This window comes from Psammomys obesus, unplaced genomic scaffold (assembly GCF_907164565.1).
Source record: "Psammomys obesus unplaced genomic scaffold, mPsaObe1.curated_primary_1811, whole genome shotgun sequence".
NCBI lineage: Eukaryota > Metazoa > Chordata > Mammalia > Rodentia > Muridae > Psammomys > Psammomys obesus.
In genome coordinates, this window is record NW_026585895.1 from 13,478,842 (window position 1) to 13,497,836 (window position 18,995).

An 18,995-nucleotide genomic window follows, 5' to 3' on the forward strand; every position below is an offset into this window, starting at 1 on the left:
TTTGCCCCCAATGCCTAATCCAGCAGCAGCGCCTGATGGCTGAAGAAGCCGTTTGTAGTAAATGTTGTATGGACGCCACCTCCCTGCATTTTAGAGGTCGGGAATCATACACACTCAGAAAATACCCTTTTTCTGAAACAGCTGAGCTTATGAACAGGTAGAAAGCCTGAGCTCTGAACCTAAAATAATAATCATTTGTATTAAGAGTATTTTTATATAGTAAGTACTTTTCAGAGGACTGTGGGGTTTTTTGTTTTTTTTGTTTGCTTGTTGGTTTTGTTTTGTTTTGTTTTGTTTTGTTTTGTTCATGAGAGGATTTCTCTGGGTAGCTCTGGCAGTCCCGGACTCGTTCTGTAGACCAAGCCGGCCTTGAATTCACAAAGATCCGCCTGCCTCTGCCTCCTGAGTGCTGGGATTAAAGTTGTGCGCCACCACAGGCAGCCGGAGGACTATATTTTAAGTTTTACACTTTACACTTATTTACACTTTTTTTAAAAGACGTATTTTCTTTTTAATAATGTGCTTGTATGTGTGTCTGTGTGAGTGTGTGCTGCACATGTATGGGTGCTAAGGAGAGCAGAGGCATCAGGTCCGGTGACCCGGGTGCTGGGAGTTGAGTCTTTCGGAAGCCTCTCCAGCTCTCTAACTTGATTTACTCTTACAGCTGTCCCGGGAGGTAAGCGGCATCATCTTAATTTTGTTTTCACTGAACCTGGGGCACACTAAGCAACTAAGCTCCCCCACTGGGCCCTTTTTCTATTGTCTCCGCTGTGGAGTCAGGAAATAGAGGCACCGAGGAAAGGGTGCCAACCAGTCAGGGCCAATGTCTCTACCTGGGCTGTGTGTGCTCAGCACTCAAGTCTCCACTCCACAGGCCATGTTCTTTTAAAACACTCATAGCAGTCACGTCTTCTGTTCTAATTATAAAGCTAAGTCATGGTTGGAATTCTTTTTAGATAGAGAAAAGTAAAGAAGTCAAAATTATTGGCATTTCTATCACCTGGTGATAATGTTTATTAACATTGGGGCCCACTTCCTGTAGGAAGTTGAAGTGCACATATAACTCTCTTTCCAAGCAGCAAAACACCACACACGGCTCTTAAAAAATTAATGCTGCAATTTGAGCAGTTCTTCGTGTTGCTAAATATTCTTCAAACCAGAGATTCCGATGCCTACAAATATTCTTTTTATTTAGAAATACCATAATTTACTCTAAAATCCCACAGTGCTGGGCCATTAGGTTGCTCCAACATTCCCAGGGCTCGTGTGCGGATCCCGGAGAGTTCCTTACCGGGGCTCCTTAAGGATCCAGCTGGGATGTTTTCCGGACAGCTGATGTGCACCTCTTCCCCCTGTAGGAACATCCCTGGGCATGGAAGACAGGTGAGAATGTTTAAAAGTTTAAAAGTGTCCAGATTCCCAATGAAATGTCAGAATCTGATTTGATTCTTTTTTATTAATGGCATGATTTTCCCCAGCTTTAATAAAAATGACATGTATCTTACAAAAAAGTACAAAATAAAAATGTGCAAGGGGCTGAGAGATGGTTCATATGATATGCACCAGAAATATGTGCAATACACACACACACATGCAAACACACTAGAACATGGCACACATGTATCTACCCAAAAAGACAAAAGAAGAAAGAGTAAACAAGCCGGACATGGTGGCACACACCTGCAGTGGGCAGTGGGGAGACTGAGGCGGAGGGACTTGGAGTTCATAGTCAGACTAGATTTCATCATGAGACTCTGTCTCCAAAAACAAAGAAGGAGGAGGAGAAAGAAAAGAAGGAGGAAAAGACAAAACACAAATTTGACCTACACCATCACCAAAACAAAATGAGAGCAAAAACCAACAACCTTAGCTGCTACCATTTGGTCCTCCTCTTCCCACAGGGCACACAACCTCCTCAGCTTTGCATTGGCAACAACACAGCCTACGCCCTACACATAATAAATGTAGGTCATCCTTCCAAATGGTCACTAGCCCCTGCTCAGGGCTGACAACCACTGTGAACTCATGTCTGTATGACACAATTCCCATCCTCCATCTTCCCTCTGCCATAGGCTGAGGCTCACCATTCCTCCTCCCCGCCCACCAGAGTTTGCCTTCCACTTGGGAGGTGGGGGGGAGCTGCATATTCTTGGGACGAAAGTGGCCCAAAGGGGTGCTTCCACATAAGAGCACGTGCGTGAATAAGGAAATAATCTGACCATTTGACAAATGGAAGTATTTTGTCTTTTGCCAAAGCATTTCCCTCCTTTTCTCCCTCCTTCCTTTCCTCCCCTCTCTTGTGGTATGTGTGGGGGGGGGGGGGCAGAGAGGGACCCCAGGTGTCTTCTTCTGTGGCTGCACACCTAACTTCAATTTTTTTAGTTTTTGATTTATTCTATTAGTATGGGCATTTTTCCTGCATGTGAATGTTTGTGTCCCACATGCTCAAGGAGACCCTGGAACTAGAGTTCCGGACAGTAGTGAACTGTCTGGTGGGTGCTGGGAACAGACCTTGGTCATCGGCAAGAGCAAACGAGTGCCCCTAACTGCCGAGTATCTCTCAGCACATCTCCACTTAACTTTTTTTTTTTTTTTTTTTAAGACAGGGTTTCTCTGTGTAGCCTTGGCTGTCCACTTAACTTTTGTTTTTTTTAATTATTTCAATTTACTTACATCCCAAGGGTGCCCCTCCCTCCTCTCCTCCCAGTCCCCCTTTTCCTTCCTTCCCCATTCCCCTCTCCCTCCTCCCCATATCAATCCTCCCCAGCACATGAAGTCACATCACCACTTAACTTTTTTTTTTTTTAAGATTTATTTATTTATTATGTATACACAAGATCTCATTATGCACCAGCTCTCCTTATAGGTGGCTGTGAGCTAATGTGGTTGCTGAGAATCGAACTCAGGACCTTTGGAAGAACAGCCAGTGCTCTTCACCTCTGAGCCATCTCTCCAGCCCCCACCACTTAACTTTTAATGCAAAGTCTGAGTCATTTTTTTTTTCATCCTCAAGCTGGCAAACACAAGGCCTGTTGAGGTAGCTGTGCTCAGGAATGCTCCCTCTAACTACAACTCTGTTTCTCAGGAGAGCATGGGCTAGCCTTGGACATGGTGAAATCCTGTCTCAAAAACACAAAAAGCAAATGTACCTCTGGCTTTTGAGGATGTATTCCTACCTCTGTCTACCTTACTCCTAACTTTTCCAAGAAGGAAAAAAATCAAGGACTAACCCTGGGTTCATTTTATTATCTATTTATACTTGGGTTTTTGAAATGGGTGTCCCACTGAAGCCCATGCTGACCTTGAACTCACCTGCCTTGCCTCAGCCTTCTGCATGAGATCACCACCACCACAGCTCACAGCTCGCTCAAAGTTCATTTCAAATGACCACGTAGGAAATCAGTAAAGGCTTACAGGTCTTTCGCTTGCTTGGTTAGAGTCACTGAAAGGTACTTTATGTCCTTTGTGGCTATCTATTCTGAAGGGTGTTGTTTCCCTGATTTCTTTCTTGGCCCTTTTGTCTTTGGTATACAGGAGGGTTACTGATTTTTTTTTTTTTTTTTTTTTTTTTTTTTTTTTTTTTTTTTTTTTTTTGTTTTTTTTTTTTTTTTTTTTTTTTTTTTTTTTTTTTTTTTTTTTTTTTAGTTAATTTTAATTCCAGCCACTTTGCTGAAGGTGTTTATCAGCTGCAGGAGTTCTCTGATAGAATTTTTGGGGTCATTCATGTATACTTTATATCATCTGCGAATAGTGATACTTTGACTTCTTTCTTTCTGAATTATAGCCCCTTGATCTCCTTTAGTTGTTTTATTGCTCTAGCTAGGACTTCATGCACTATGTTGAAGAGATAAGGAGAGAGTGGGCAGTCTTGCCTTGTCCCTGATTTCAGTGGAATTGATTTAAACAAGGAAATCATGAAACTTTTAGGCAAATCGTCAGAACTAGAAAAGGTCATCCTGAATGAGGTACCCCAGAAGCAGAAAGACACATACGGTATATATTCACTTATAAGTGGAAATTAGACATATAATATAGGATAAACATACTAAAATCTATAGTCCTAAAGAAGCTAAACAATAAGGAGGACCCTAGGAAAGAGGCTGAAATCTCATTAAGAAGGGCAAACAGGATAGACTTTGGAAGTAGGAGAAGACAAGGAACAGTACAGGAGCCTTCCACAGAGGATCTCTGAAAGACTCTACCCATCAGGGTATTGAAGGAGATACTGTGATAGCTAAACTTTGAGCAGAGTGCCAGAAACCTTATGGAAGAGGAGGAAGATAGAAAGATCTGGAGGGGACAGGAGCTCTACGAGGAGAACAACAGAGCCAAAACACCTGGGCCCAGGGGCAACTACAGAGACCAATACTCCAACCAAGGATCATGCATGGAGAGGACCTAGATGCCCTGCTCAGAGGAAATCCATAGGCTGCTCAGTTTCCAAGTGGGTTCCTCAGTAAGGGGGGCAGGGGCTGTCTCTGACATGAACTCAGTGGCTGGCTCTGTGCACCCTGGATGGGGTGGGGTGCAGCCTTACCAGGCCACAGAGGAAGATGATGCAGCCAGCCTTGATGAGACCTGATAAGCTAGGGTCAGATAGAAGGAGAGGAGGACCTCCCCTATCAGTGGACTAGGGAAAGGGCACAAGGGGAGAAGAGGGAGGATGGTTGGGACTAGAAGGAGTCGGGGGGGAGGGGGTTACATAAGGGATACAAAGTGAATAAATTGTAAGAAATGAATAAATAAATAAATAAATAAACAAACAAACAAATAAATAAATCACTAAGCACAACTCTCAGGTCTTCCCAGACAATTGAAAGGGGACTTCATGTTTCTAGGGTCTCACTGTCCCTATGCATAGAAAACCTATCAAACACCTTGCTTTGTAATAAAATGACTTTGGAAAGAGTAAAAAAATTTACACATATCTGAGAGCCGCTCCATGCTGGTTGTGGGGTTGAACTCTGGTCCTCTGCAGGAGCAGGGCAGGGATCCTAACTGCTGAGCCATGGCTCTAGGTCTTGAGGACTTTTTTTTTTTAATAACAGAAAGGAGAGGGTTTTGTTCATCTCTGTGTTTCTGTTTGTTGTTGTTTTTTGTTTTTGTTTTAACTGTCCACATAGCCCGCCCCCCCCCCCCGCCCCCAATGCTTCTCTCCTTTGTATGATTCTGGAATTTGACTGCGGAAGTCTTTATCTGAAAGATGGTCTCACTGGGATAGAATTCCAGAGTTTGTTTTGTTTTTCTGTCCGTTCGTTAAAGGTGTGGCTTCACTGTCATTTCAGACAGCCTGGCTTCTGTAGTCCACTCTCTTCTCATCTTTACTCACCTCGCATGTAACTGTTTTTCCCCAGCTAACTTTAAGATTTTTCTCTCTGTCACTCACTTTGGATAATTTTTTAACGCTCCATCGTCTAAGTTTCTTCACTCTCCTGCTTGAGTTTGTGGCTCTTCTTGGATCTGTAGGTGTAGACGTTTTCATCAAGCCTGAAAAGTTTCCGGCCATCATTTTGTTTCTTCAATTCTCTCTCTCTCCTGTTACTGCTTGAATTGTGTCTTTCTAAAACGTATGTGCTGAAGGTAAGATGGGGCCTTTAAAGAAGCAATTAAGGGTAGAACTGGTAAGATGGCTCAGTGGGTAAAGGCTCCTGCTGCCAAGCCTGGGGACCTGAGGATGGGGAGGGAGTCGGGATAGGCTGCCAGGTGGCGCAAAGTGTTATCAACTTTGTAAACAACTAAGTAACTCGCATGTGTGTGGCATGCCCACCTGAGTACACGCTCACCTGTGTGTGAGTTAACATGTACATTCAAATACAAGTCCACATGTATGTACATGTTGGCGACAGAGGTTGACACTGGATGCCCCTTCCATTACTCTTTAACTTAAATATTGAGGAAGGGTCTCTCACAGATCTGACTGCTCGCTCTGGGAATGCCCGGTCTCTACCTGTGAATGAGGGCTGGGGTTACAAGCAGGCTGTCACATCCGGCCGGCATTATGTGGGTTCTGAAGAGCCACACTTCAATCCTAACCCTTGCATGGCTTTTACCATTGAGTTATTTCTCCAGCTCTGAGTTGTTGTTACTGTTGTTTTCTCTGAAAGGAAAACAAAACAAAAGCACTAAGTGTAAAATGTATGTAAACGAGGGAGAAATGTAAAACTTGATTAATTTGAGGAGATAGACAGTGTCCTTTGTATTCTGGCAATTTTTCTCTGAGTTAGAAATTATATCGAAAGCAACAAAGGAAAAAAAAAAAAAAGGCTGATTAAAAGGGGAATGAGCCAGAACCAGAGGCTTGCCCAAGTGTCCTTCATGGACTGCTCTTCCCAGAGCACAGCCTGCTTGTGTACACACAGGTCTGCCAGGAGGAAGAGCCATTGCTGTACTGGGCAGAGAGCTCATCAGAGTCAGTCATGGAAGCACAGATGAACGGCTTTTTCAAGGAATCGTCCACATCACCTTGTTTAGCGGGTGTCGGGAGCCGACAAAGCCCCCAGACTCTGATTTGTCATATCCTGCCGGACAAACAACAGATGTCTGTGAATCATACCTTTCGGTTGCCGGACAAACAACAGATGTCCGAAACCACAGACGTTGTTTTTAGTGACTGTATAACCTTGTGAGCCTCCACTGTAACAATCACATGAATCAAGTGACTTCTTACAATAGTCTTAGTAATTTTCCACTATTATTTCCTCCTCCTCGAAACCCCCCCCCGCCAGAACTGCCCTATAAAAATACACTACTGCACAATAAAGTTAGCACTTGAAAGGCATTCGTCTACTTGTGCTCGTTTCTCTCTCTCCCTCATCTCCTACAGGTACGACCCCCTTCGCCCCCACTAATAACTAGGCCCCGCGGGTCGGGACAGAGTGGCGCCCAACGTGGGGCTCGAAGTACGGGTTGACTCGGACGGGCCCTCGAGAAAAGAGCAGGCCTGCGACATCAAGAAGAAGTTGGTCACACTCCTCTGGCCCGGAGAAGACTGCATGACCTGGTAAGTTTTACATTACACTTCCGTCTCATCGAGATGGGGCATTCTTTGTCTAAGGAGGCGTCCTTCATTAAGGATCTTAAAGCCTCCCTTCGAGAGAGAGGAATTAGGGTCAAAAAGAAAGATCTAGTTGATTTTTTCATTTATATTGATAAAGCTTGTCCTTGGTTTATGTTAGATGGCCCAACAATACACCCCAAAAAAATGGCAAAAGGTGGGTCGTGAGCTTAATCAAAAATTAATTTCAGAGGAAGACCAAGCCCTTTCCCCTACAGTCTTTTCTTTCTGGGGAATTATTCGAGATATTGTTGAAGATGCTGATAATGACGCTGGCAAGCGACAATTACTTTCAGTCGCTGAATATTGTCTTTCTTCTTCCAAGCAAAACTCACCCGTCGCTTCTCGCCCTCCCTCTCGCACTTCTGATTCCTTCTCTTTGGCTAACGCCTCTCCTCTTCCCAGCCTCCCTCGACTTTATCCGCCCCTCCCCACTGCTGATATCCCACCACCATGTTCTGGGACGCCTACTCACAAAGAATCCTCAAAACCCCTCGGCCCACCCGTTTCTCTTGCACAAGATCCTGAGCCCCTAGATCCTGGAGATGCCGCTACGCTTGAGGATGAGGCCGCTCATTATCATAATGGTGATAATCCTCCCCTAGCCTCCGCGCCTCCGCCATTTGCTCCTTTTGTCCTCCCATCCTTCCCTACACTGCCTACAGATATCCTCTCCGAGACCCGGTCTCGTCTTTCTGCCCAAGTCCGCGACCTGACCGAGATTCTCCATCTCCAACGACAACTTTCGCGACTCACAACTCGCTGTTCTGTCCTCCCTACATCCAATTCTGCCTCTGCTATTCCTGAGCGTTCTCCTCCATCTAACTCTTCGCTCATAAACCCGGTTTTTCCTCTGTCTACCCCTTCCCAGCTTGCTTTTCCTGTCACCACTCGCTCACAAGCGCGTCGCGTCTCTGCTCCTTCTCAGTCTACACCTGCCCGTCCCGATCATGTCAGTATTCAAATCCTTGACGATGAGGCTTCTGATGCGGAGACTAGTGATGATAATGACGAGGAAAAACCCTGTGACGAGGATAAACCCTATGAAGCCCCTAACTCTTCTCACGCTCCTGTTAGTTCTTCTGCTAAAACCAAAACCAAAACTAAACCCTCCTCTGAGGAGCCTGGTGACTTTCATCCCCTTTGGTTTAAAAAATTAAAAAAACTTAATTCAGCCGTCCGCACCTATGGCCCTAACGCTCCTTTTACTGTTTCCCTCCTTAAAAGTATGGCTGGGGGCGGATTCCTGACACCCGGTGAGTGGCTTACTGTTGTCCAATCGGTTCTCACAAGAGGCCAGTTTCTTTCATGGCAGGCTAACTGGTATGATCGCTGCCGTAACCTAGCCAATAATAATTTAACAGACCCCTGCAAGGCCTCAGCAAAATGGACATTTAATAAACTAACAGGACAAGGTAAATATGCCCCGACACAGGCACAACGCGCCTTTCCTATTGGACTTTTGGCTCAAGCTCATGGAGCTGCCCTTGCCGCCTGGCGAGCCATTCCAGTCAAGGGATCTGTCCTCTCACCTTTAACAAAAATCATTCAAGGAAATAATGAGGACTACTCAGAGTTTGTGGGGCGCCTCCTTGAGGCGGCAGAGCGATCATTGGGGTCCGACAAAATAGAACAAAAAGAAAATAAACTTCTTAAACAACTGGCTTTCGAGAATGCTAACTCTGCCTGTAAGACAGCCCTACGGGACAAACATAAAGATAAGGACCTTCCTAAAATGATTCGTATCTGCTCTGATGTTGACCCCTTTACTCATAAGATGTCTCAGGCTATAAGCCTGGTCATGGGAGCTACACAAGGCCCCGGTCCCAAATATTCTTGCTTTAAATGTGGACAAACGGGACATTTTGCACGCCAATGTCCCCAACAAAACTCTTCCCCCTCAGGACAAAATGGGGGACTTCCTTGTCCCTTGCCCACTACTGTCTGTCCTCATTGCCGGCAGGGCAAACATTGGGCTGCTGCCTGTCGCTCCAAGACGGATTCCGCAGGCAATCCTCTCCCTCCCCTACAAGAAAACATGACAAGGGGTCAGCCCCGGACCCCTCAGCCTATCAACTTTATGCCGGCCTTGGGGGTAAGCCAGCCATGCCACAATCAGACCCTAACACAGTCAGCGCCAGACCAACAGTCTGCCTTCGCAGGGCCACTCCCGGGGGCGCAGGATTGGACCTCTGTGCCTCCACCGACTCAATTCTAACCCCCGAAGATGGGGTACAAATTATTTCCACAGAAATTTTTGGGCTGCCTCCTCCATACACTTATTATTTAATTTTGGGAAGGGCATCTAGTATATTAAAGGGCATCAATGTCTTCCCTTCTTTAATTGATAATGACTATACTGGAGAAATAAAAATCTTGGCTAGCAGCACGTGGGGACCCCTCCCAATTACTAAGGGACAGCGATTGGCTCAAGCGCTCCCCCTACCCCTAGATTTAACTGCTCCCGCTTTAGGCCCTTCTCGAGGACCATCTACTCCTGGATCCTCGGACATTTTCTGGGTTCAACAGATGACTCAAGAGCGACCCACTCTAAAACTTAAACTTAATGGAAAGACATTTGAGGGCCTTTTGGATACAGGTGCAGATTCCACAGTAATTTCTCAAAGAGCATGGCCTCCTTCCTGGCCCTCCCAGCCAACTTTAACTCAGCTACAGGGTATAGGTCAATCTCTTAATACCCTACAGAGTTCCCAATTGCTGACCTGGGAAGACCCTGAGGGAAATAGCGGACACGTGGGTCCATTTATAGTCCCTGGGCTCCCTGTTAATCTCTGGGGGAGAGATATTCTTTCCCAAATGGGAGTTCTCATGTTTAGCCCCTCAGAGGCAGTCACCCAACAAATGCTTAAACAAGGCTTTATACCAGGAAAAGGATTAAAAAAAAAAAAATCAAGGAACACCCAAACCTATTTCGGTTGTTCCAAAATTGACACGTACAGGACTTGGTTATGAATCACATTTTTCTTAAGGGCCATTGCTCCCCCTGCACTCCAGGCAGATAAAATAACATGGAAAAGTGACTCCCCTGTCTGGGTTGACCAATGGCCCCTTCCTCAGCACAAATTAGCAGCAGCCATGCAGTTACGGTTGGTGCAGGAACAGCTTTCGGCTGGACATATTATACCCTCCACTTCCCCGTGGAATACACCCATATTTGTTATTCAAAAGAAAGGGGAAAAATGGAGGCTTCTCCAAGACCTCAGAGAAATTAATAAGACTATGGTACCAATGGGGGCACTCCAACCAGGACTCCCCTCTCCGGTTGCCATTCCTAAAGGCTATACAAAATTGGTTATTGATTTAAAAGATTAAACTTTTTGGAAAGGACCCAGATGTCATCTGTACACCATATAATTCCTCTCAAGTACAGTGGTTGATTCAGACTTCGGATGATTGGGCTGTTAATAGCATTTCCTTTCAGGGACAACTTGATAATCATTATCCCGCTGATAAACTTATTCAGTTTTTGCATAGACAATCTGTATTTTTTCCAACGCGAACCAAGACTTCTCCCATTCCTGGAGCCGCATTGATTTTTACTGATGGCTCCTCTTCAGGAATTGCTGCTTTTAGTATTCAGGGGCAGATTTTTCAGTCTCAGACAGATCACTCGTCCGCTCAACTGGTGGAGCTGGTTGCAGTCATAAAAGTCTTCGAGACTCTCGCAGGCCAAGCTTTTAATCTTTACACTGATAGTGCTTATGTTGCTACTTCTGTTCTGTTGCTTGAGACTGTCCCTTACATTAGGCCCTCTACCAATGCTTCTCCTCTTTTTGCCAAATTACAGGCTTTAATACTAAGACGCTCAGAACCCTTTTTTATTGGACACATTCGAGCTCACTCTGGCCTTCCGGGACCCCTGAGTGAGGGAAATGACTTGGTAGACCAGGCCACCCAACCTAAGTTAGTCCTTTTTATGACATCTGTTGAGCAACCTGACCCCCTGATACAAGCCCAGGAAGCTCATCATTTACACCATCTCAATGCCCAAACGCTTCGTCAGATGTTTTCTATTACGAGAGAACAGGCTAGGCAAATAGTCCGCCAATGCCAGAATTGCTTAATTTTCTTGCCCGAGCCTCACCTAGGAGTTAACCCTCGAGGTCTGACACCGGGAGAGCTCTGGCAGATGGATGTTACACATTATTCCCCTTTTGGAAAATTAAAATACATTCATGTGTCTATAGATACCTTCAGTGGATTTATTTTCGCCTCTCTCCAATCGGAAGAGGCTACTAAACATGTTATAAGTCATATTCTTGCATGTTCTGCCTTCATGCCTTTACCTAAAATCATAAAGACAGACAATGGCCCTGGATATATCAGTAATAACTTTAAACAATTTTGTGCTCAATTAAAAATTAAACACATCACAGGAATCCCTTACAACCCACAGGGCCAGGGCATCGTAGAAAGAGCACATCAAACCCTTAAAAATATGCTTCAAAAATTACAATATTCTGGAGGAATTTTATACCCACCAACAGGAAACTACAAAACCCTTTTAAATCATGCCTTATTTGTTTTAAATTTCCTTACTCTTGATAATAATGGCAAGACCGCAGCTGATAGATTCTGGCATCCTTCCACATCGGATACCTATGCTCAAGCAATGTGAAAAGACCCATTGACTTATAAGTGGTCTGGTCCGGACCCCGTATTAATTTGGGGAAAAGGACATGCATGCATATTTGACTCTAAGCAACAAAATGCCAGATGGCTCCCTGAAAGATTAATAAAGTTAATTGACACCCCCCCCCCAGGGAAACCCCTGAGGAAAAATCTAACTGTGCTTAATTACAGAAAGATGTTCGGCCTTGCCACTCTTTCGCTCCTGCTTGCAGTCTGGCTGGCGGTAAGTGCCCCCTCCCCTTATCAGATTTATAATTATACCTGGGTTATTGAAAATCAGGCCGGAGAAATTGTTAATTCTAGTTCTTCGGTTGGAACTCAGCCCCATTGGCCCGATTTAGAAGTAGATCTTTGTGCCCTTGCCCTTGGAGCACACCCTGATTGGGGTGTTGCCGAGATTCTTTGGCCTCGGCCTGGAGGTATAGCACCTGAGTCTCCACATTATCCCCCCAACCCTGGCTGTTCAAATGCTCTTGATAGAAGGATTCTTCAAAACCAGCATGGTATTTATGTCTGTCCAGGGGCCCATAGGGACCGATCTCTCAACTATAAATGCGGATGGGCTAATGATTATTTTTGTGCTTCGTGGGGCTGTGAGACTACCGGAGATACCTACTGGAAGCCCACTTCCAGTTGGGATTATATTACTGTTAAACAAAAATACACCCCTCCAAAAAGAAGTTCTACCTATGCTTGCCCTTCATTGGGCTGTGTTCCCTCTACCTATTCCGAACTCAATTCTCAAACATTGCCCTTATCATGTAAAAATAATGATCCTATTACTAAAGGATGGTGTAACCCCCTGTTAATTCAATTTACTTCCCAGGCCAAGCAACAAACTTGGACTGGACAGGGGTTTGAATGGGGACTTAGGTCCTATAAAACACATATTGGACTCACCTTCAAAATTAAGTTACTCAAAACCATTCCCAATAAAACTCCTGTTGCTATTGGACCTAATCCTGTCTTCCAACCAGCAAAGCCTAAGCTCCCTGCTGTTTCTAGTTTTACTACCCCTAGTTCTACCCTGTTGCCCCCTTCTGAAGCAACTCCTTTTCAGCCTACTCTCCCAGAGGGACATATGAGTTCCGCAGATCTCATCATTTCTTTGGTTAATGCTTCTTTAGAGGCAATTCGTAACACCAGTAACCCTGCCTATGAGGAATGTTGGATCTGCTTTTCTCCCACTCCTCCATTTTATGAAGGCATAGCAATAATGGGTGATCCCATCCTCACCAATGACTCTAAGTCCCTGCTTTGGCATGCTTCCCCTGAGGGAGGCCTTACTCTTAGCTCAGTCTCGGGTTTTGGCCATTGCCTCCTGGGACCTAATATGATTCCCCCACGACCATTACAGATGATCTGCAACCAGACATCTATTATCAATCAAACATTCTTATTCACTAAGGCTCCCAATAATACTTATTTTGCTTGCTCTACTGGACTTACTTCCTTTATTACTAATAAGGATTTTTTAGAAAAAAGAGACTACTGTGTTATTGTTATTCTTCCCCGGTTTTTTATTCATGATTCCGACAGCTTTCTGTCCTTTTATGATGGTGGTATTTCTATTCAAAAAAAAAAAAAAACCTATAACGGCCATTACTCTTACTGTACTTTTGGGCTTAAGTGCCATAGGGGCTAAAACCGGTATTGCTTCCATGGTCACTTCTCAACAACATTTTTCTCAGCTTCAAACAACCATTAATAAAAATTTAAGTGAGCTCCAAAAAAAAAATACAAAATCTTAAAAACTCTGTGGCTTCCCTTTCCAAAGTAGTTCTTCAAAACCGACGAGGCCTTAATCTAATTTTTCTAAAAGAGGGAGGCCTTTGTGCCGCCCTTAAAGAGGAATGCTGTTTTTATTCTGATAAGACTGGATTGGTACAAAACAGCTTAGATAAGGTCAAAAAAAAAAAAAAAAAAAAAACCTGGAAGAGCGTAAAAAGGCTCGAGAACAGCAGGAGTCTTGGTACCAAAATTGGTTTGCCACCTCTCCTTGGCTTTCCACTCTTCTTCCCAGTCTTTTGGGCCCCCTTATGGGTCTGTTTCTGCTCCTCTCCTTTGGCCCTTGGGCCTTTAATCGTCTTATTAAAAGACAGGTGGATTCTGCAATCAAGCCCATCCAAGTCCATTATCACCGCCTGGCTTGGAAAGAAGAATCTGCCATGGAACTTTCACCTGATGCCCCAGACTCCCGCCCCCTAGATTTTTCCTCCCTGCTCTCCCCTGCCCTGAGATGGAAGTTTTGGGGCCATCCTCATAGCTAAATTTGGACTTTTACGACTCTCACAATTGGCTGACCAAAAATAAAATTTCTTCCTTAGTTAACTAAGGCAGATTTAACAGCTGCCCTTTAGTCCTTTGGGTACACCCTCATTTTCCTCTGCCCTGCAAGTCTTTGGGGAGGATCAATGCGTTACATTTTCACAAAGTGAGTGGTCTGGTAAGTCAGAGACGGAATGGGTGGGTAAGTCTCGCTCCGCCTAAGACAGGATGACCTCGCCTGGAGGAGGCCAATCCAATGACGGGTAAGGGTCCAGCACCGCCCTTCCAACAGGCTCAGACCCCGTTTGTGCCCCTGTTTAAGTAAGGACTCTTGCCTCTCCCTTCTGTTGATTCAACTCGTCTATGGCCTTTGCACTCTGAGGGCTTTGTCCCATTGCACCAGAAATGGCATAGACCTATCAACAAAGGTAATGATGTCCGTAAATCTCTCTGGGGAACGCAACCTCCATGGCTTGTTTATGTGGGTTACCCAGATAGGCTACAAAAATTGGCTGATCAAAATTATTCTTTACATGTTCTTTGAGAGTCCTAAAAGTCCCCTTGCTTCTAAAAAGATAAAAAGGGAGGAGATGTCGGGAGCCGACAAAGCCCCCAGACTCTGATTTGTCATATCCTGCCGGACAAACAACAGATGTCCGAAACCACAGACGTTGTTTTTAGTGACTGTATAACCTTGTGAGCCTCCACTGTAACAATCACATGAATCAAGTGACTTCTTACAATAGTCTTAGTGATTTTCCACTATTATTTCCTCCTCCTCGAAACCCCCCCCCCGCCAGAACTGCCCTATAGAAATACACTACTGCACAATAAAAGTAGCACTTGAAAGGCCTTCGTCTACCTGTGCTCGTTTCTCTCTCTCCCTCGTCTCCTACAGGTACGACCCCCTTCGCCCCCACCAATAACTAGGTCCCGCGGGTCGGGGCAAGCGGGCTTTGGGCAATGACCCTGAAGGTACATCAAAGTACAGTGTCTGAGAATCACAGTCTTAAATTTGTCGTTATAAACTCAAGCATCATGCTATCCAGTGGTTGGTTGGGTTTTAACAGAGGCCCTCCGGGGTATCTGAAGATGACGTTAAAAACACTGTTGGGCTAGCAGCTGCTCCGAGTCCTCTGGTCATTCCTGGCCTTTATAAACTTCCATGTATGTCAGTCATACCTCAATAATGTTTTGTCACTGTTTTCCTAAGGACACATTAAAAGTAAGTCATTCTTTTCTATTGTCTAACTGTTTTTATTTCTCTGGATATCTCATGTTGGGGATCATAATAACTAACGTGTGTGTGTGTGTGTGTGTGTGTGTGTGTGTGTGCATATATGTATATATAATCAATTGGCAAGTATTTGGCACGGGACAGTTGGGACACTGTAAATTGCCCGCCTTCCTTTTGTTAGACTAAATCAAAAGTGAGAGTGGGTGGCTATCACGGCAGAGCTCTGGTGACTACGCCTTCAGAAGACTGCAGTGGTAATCTGTTTGTTCCAAGGGCTGAAAACTACAGGGTCAGTTTAGTTCAGAGGTCCCAACCTTGCTTTTTATTTTACAGCAAATAGAGGAGTGAATGAATCTCAAGCCGTAGATATTTCTCCGGTCTATTTTTAAACACACACTGGCTCTTTCCCAGAAAGAGGAGAAACAAAAATCCACTGGCAGCCAGGCTTTACCTTGTTCCATTGAATTTCCTGAGGAGATTTAAAAAAAAAAAAAAAAAATCTCTGGAAGCCGGGAACAGATGGAGCAGCATGCAGAACACGGCAGAACAGGAAACTTTACAAAGTACTTAGGAGAAAACAGAGTGCTCAAAAAGACCCTGTCTTTAAAAAACTCATTTGACTGGAGACAAAGTATCAGATGGAGTAAATATTTGCCTTTCTTTGAAGGAACTGGAGATGATAAAAACAGTCACATTAACTTGTTCTCCAGGTTGTTCTATCAGGCGCGGATCCTGAAGATTTCCAATCTGAATCGAACGAGTCGGGTGAGGCTTAGAGAACAGATAAAAATGTCGCTCATTACCATGTCTTCTCTTTTTCCTAGCCATGAATCCATTCTTTAGATACCAGGAAAGTTAAATTTAAAAGTCTAACCGCCTCGTGGGGAAAGGGAGCGCTAAGTGGATCCCGCCTTCGGCGAGGCAGTCGCCCCGCCCTGTTCTTGCGACAGGTGAAAAGCCTGGGAGGTGGCCACGCTGGGGCGAGGGCTCGGAGTGCTGAGTGCGGACGCCGGTCCGCAGCTCTCCCCCTGCAAACCAGCTACCAAACCGTCAACATGAACTGTGACCTCAGACACGCGGCACCACAGCCAGCGAAGTGGACCAAAAAGCTGTCGCTCAGGAAAAAAAAAAAAAAAAAGACTGGAGGGGAGTATCCCAAATTCAACAGGGACTCTTTGCCAGGCAGATTCAGGTTGTTTGTTGTGGGTGTTGTTTGTTTTTTCATGTCATAAATGACAAATCCTTCTTGAGCCTCAAGAGAAAGGGCATAAATCGGCTTCCATTTTTATATCGGTTAAGGCATCAGGTTGTAAGGGACCCAAACACCTTTCTTAAGAATGAAACAGAGGGAAAACATGGCAAGCCAGGCCACGGTAAGAAATAAAGACACAAAACTGAAGTCCAGGGAGGGCTGAGCCTTCCTCTGAGAAAAGCGGGAGTGCATTTCCTCGTCTGAAGACTCGGTGTGAATAAAAAGGAAGGAAGGTAACATCTTGATGAGGCCGAATGAACCCATATGGCAGGCTTCAGTGTAATGAGCCTGTCAGGGGGCCTCAGGTGAGTGTTGGTCTTTTGATGCCTCAGGCTATTTACAAGCTTCAAGGAGCCGGGAGAAGTCTCAGGGTGCTTTCATAGTCACTGTGTCATGACACTTTCCATTTATGATTTTTCATTATGATTCTCTTTAGAATCACCAGATAGGGGTCTCCGGCTCACAGGTGGGGGTAAGAGGATTTAGAAGCCTCAGTGTGGTGTTGTAATGAGTCCAGGGAGTTTGGAAGCCACCGTCCTGTGGGTGACTTTAAATGTTTGGAATTACGGGATGATGGCAGAGATGATTATCTAAAAGCGATGGTCAGGCCTGGTCGCAAATGACTGCCTGAAAGAAAATGGGGCTCCTGGGAAACCAAGGGAAGACGCCCACAAGCTGCAGAACCGGCCTGGTTTTAATTATGCCAATCACTAACGGCATGCAGGTGACTGGCTTATTCTGATCATTTGGCAGGCTTGCCTCCTTCAGGGGTAGCCTGGGATTCAAGATGCCAGGTCTATTCACGGCATGGATCAGATGTCTAGGCCCTCAAAAAGGCTGCAAGAGGCCCCTGGCTCTCAAGGCAGAGACCTCTCAAGGGAATTCTTCCTTGTGTTGAAAGAAGCCCTCAGAAGTGGCTTTTCTTTGCTGCCATTGGGAAATAGATTATTGACTTAGCTACCTGGCTGCTTTTGTCCTGCTAACCAAGGGTTTTCTCACACTGGTGTGCCAGGCCCTTCGATAAGTGGTCAAAGCCGTCAAAAAGGACCCTCATGGATTGTACATTCCAGAAAGGCTCCAATACAAGGAAGCGCATACATAAACATGTATCTTGGATTGTAACTCGAACTCTGGGGAAAATAAATGGAGCGATAAGGAAATGGAGTGGAAGTGAATAAAAAGGTGAAAAAAAAAAAAAAAAAAAAGAAGAGACACTCACCTGAGTGCTCAGGTCCCGCAGAGCCACGCGCAGACCAAGGAAAATGCTGGGTGGGCTGAGGGGTGAGTAACAAGAATGGATATAGCAGGTAAAGGGGTCCCCCGGGCATGCTCTGACATAACTGGGGTGTCCAGGGAAACCGATGCTGGTTGGGGGTGGAGGAGCAAGCGCCCCAGGACATGGTTGGGTGCTTCTAAAACTGGTGTGTGTGTCCTGGCTGCAAATGGCTGCCTGAGAGAAAATGACTAGCCTCATTTCAGCAAGATCCCTTCTGACTGCTGAATGGAAATGTGTTAGAAAGAGATAAATACGGAAGCAATGAGACCAGTAAGTGATATGAAGTGATAGTGGCTTGCACTGTTTATGCCACAGGGTTGGGGGTGACGTTGGTTCATTTGGGGATTCGATGGGTGTGTCTGGAGGACTTTGAGGTTCTTATGTCCGGGAAGGAGGAATTAGAGACAGGAAGGTAGTGTCAGAAGCAGAGGTGGTTTATTAAAAGATACACTTCCAAGGGAGGATGTGCGCCAGAGGAGGAGAAAACGTTTAGTAATGTAAAGAATCAGGCAGTCATTTGTGGGCTTTGTCACACATGCGCTGTTAAATGTAGCTCTACATACAACCTCATGCATTTTAGTTTTGTCAGCATGAAATCTCCACCTAGGTTAAATTAAATCTCCTACAGCGTTACAGTGAGCCATAGGTCACCTTCAGACGCCCTGGAGGATAGACCTCTACGCCTGTGCCAGTGGCTGTATTCAGTTGGTGGTGGAGGAAGTGTGGGTCTTTCTCTTTGCCAGCTAGTTTCTTTCCTGTGCTAATTTTGTAGCCTTCCTGCAATGCTCTCTGAACTTTAATAAACCCCTATTCTCCTGTTCAGTATGCTGTTTTGCCTCTCTCTTAGACTAAGATCTGCCAACAGCATTCCTACCAAGAGAGTAATGGTGGAAATGCCTTCAGATTTGAGGCTATACAAAGCCCTGCAAACTCTTGCTTTGGTGCTGAGTCCTTGTTTCATCTTCCTGAGAGGTACGCTACTTGACAGTGCCCACCTTGGAAGGAGCCTGGGCTATGTCGTGACCATGAGCAAATGTTCAGATCCGTAGCCCCATCTAAGGTCCACTTGGCAGTCAGCTTAAAATACTAGATGTACGAGTCATGGAGTCCAGCTCTCACTGTTCTGTCACACTGATCCCTGAGCCTACTGCCTTGGTTAGGGATTCTGTCAAATACCTGACAGGAAAGCCACTTAAAGGCAGAAAGGTTTGTGTTGGCTTACAGTTTGAGGAGGTACAGGCCACTGTGGCAGGGA

At 45.2% G+C, this 18,995-nt stretch overlaps 1 protein-coding gene across 2 annotated transcripts; it reads left to right on the top strand.

Moving 5' to 3' along the window:
- Window positions 1-7,006: 7,006 nt before the first annotated feature.
- LOC129671067 (uncharacterized) lies at window positions 7,007-14,827 on the top strand. Of its 2 annotated transcripts, none has more exons than XM_055599701.1 (2): window positions 7,007-11,930; window positions 13,806-14,827. In XM_055599701.1, the coding sequence occupies exon 1, from the start codon at window positions 7,176-7,178 to the stop codon at window positions 9,270-9,272; it is 2,097 nt and encodes a 698-aa protein (XP_055455676.1). In that variant the 5' UTR covers window positions 7,007-7,175; the 3' UTR covers window positions 9,273-11,930; window positions 13,806-14,827. The 2 variants fall into 2 exon arrangements, with proteins under 2 accessions (XP_055455676.1, XP_055455675.1); XM_055599700.1 differs by having other exon boundaries at window positions 13,810-14,827.
- The last annotated feature ends 4,168 nt before the right edge of the window (window positions 14,828-18,995 follow it).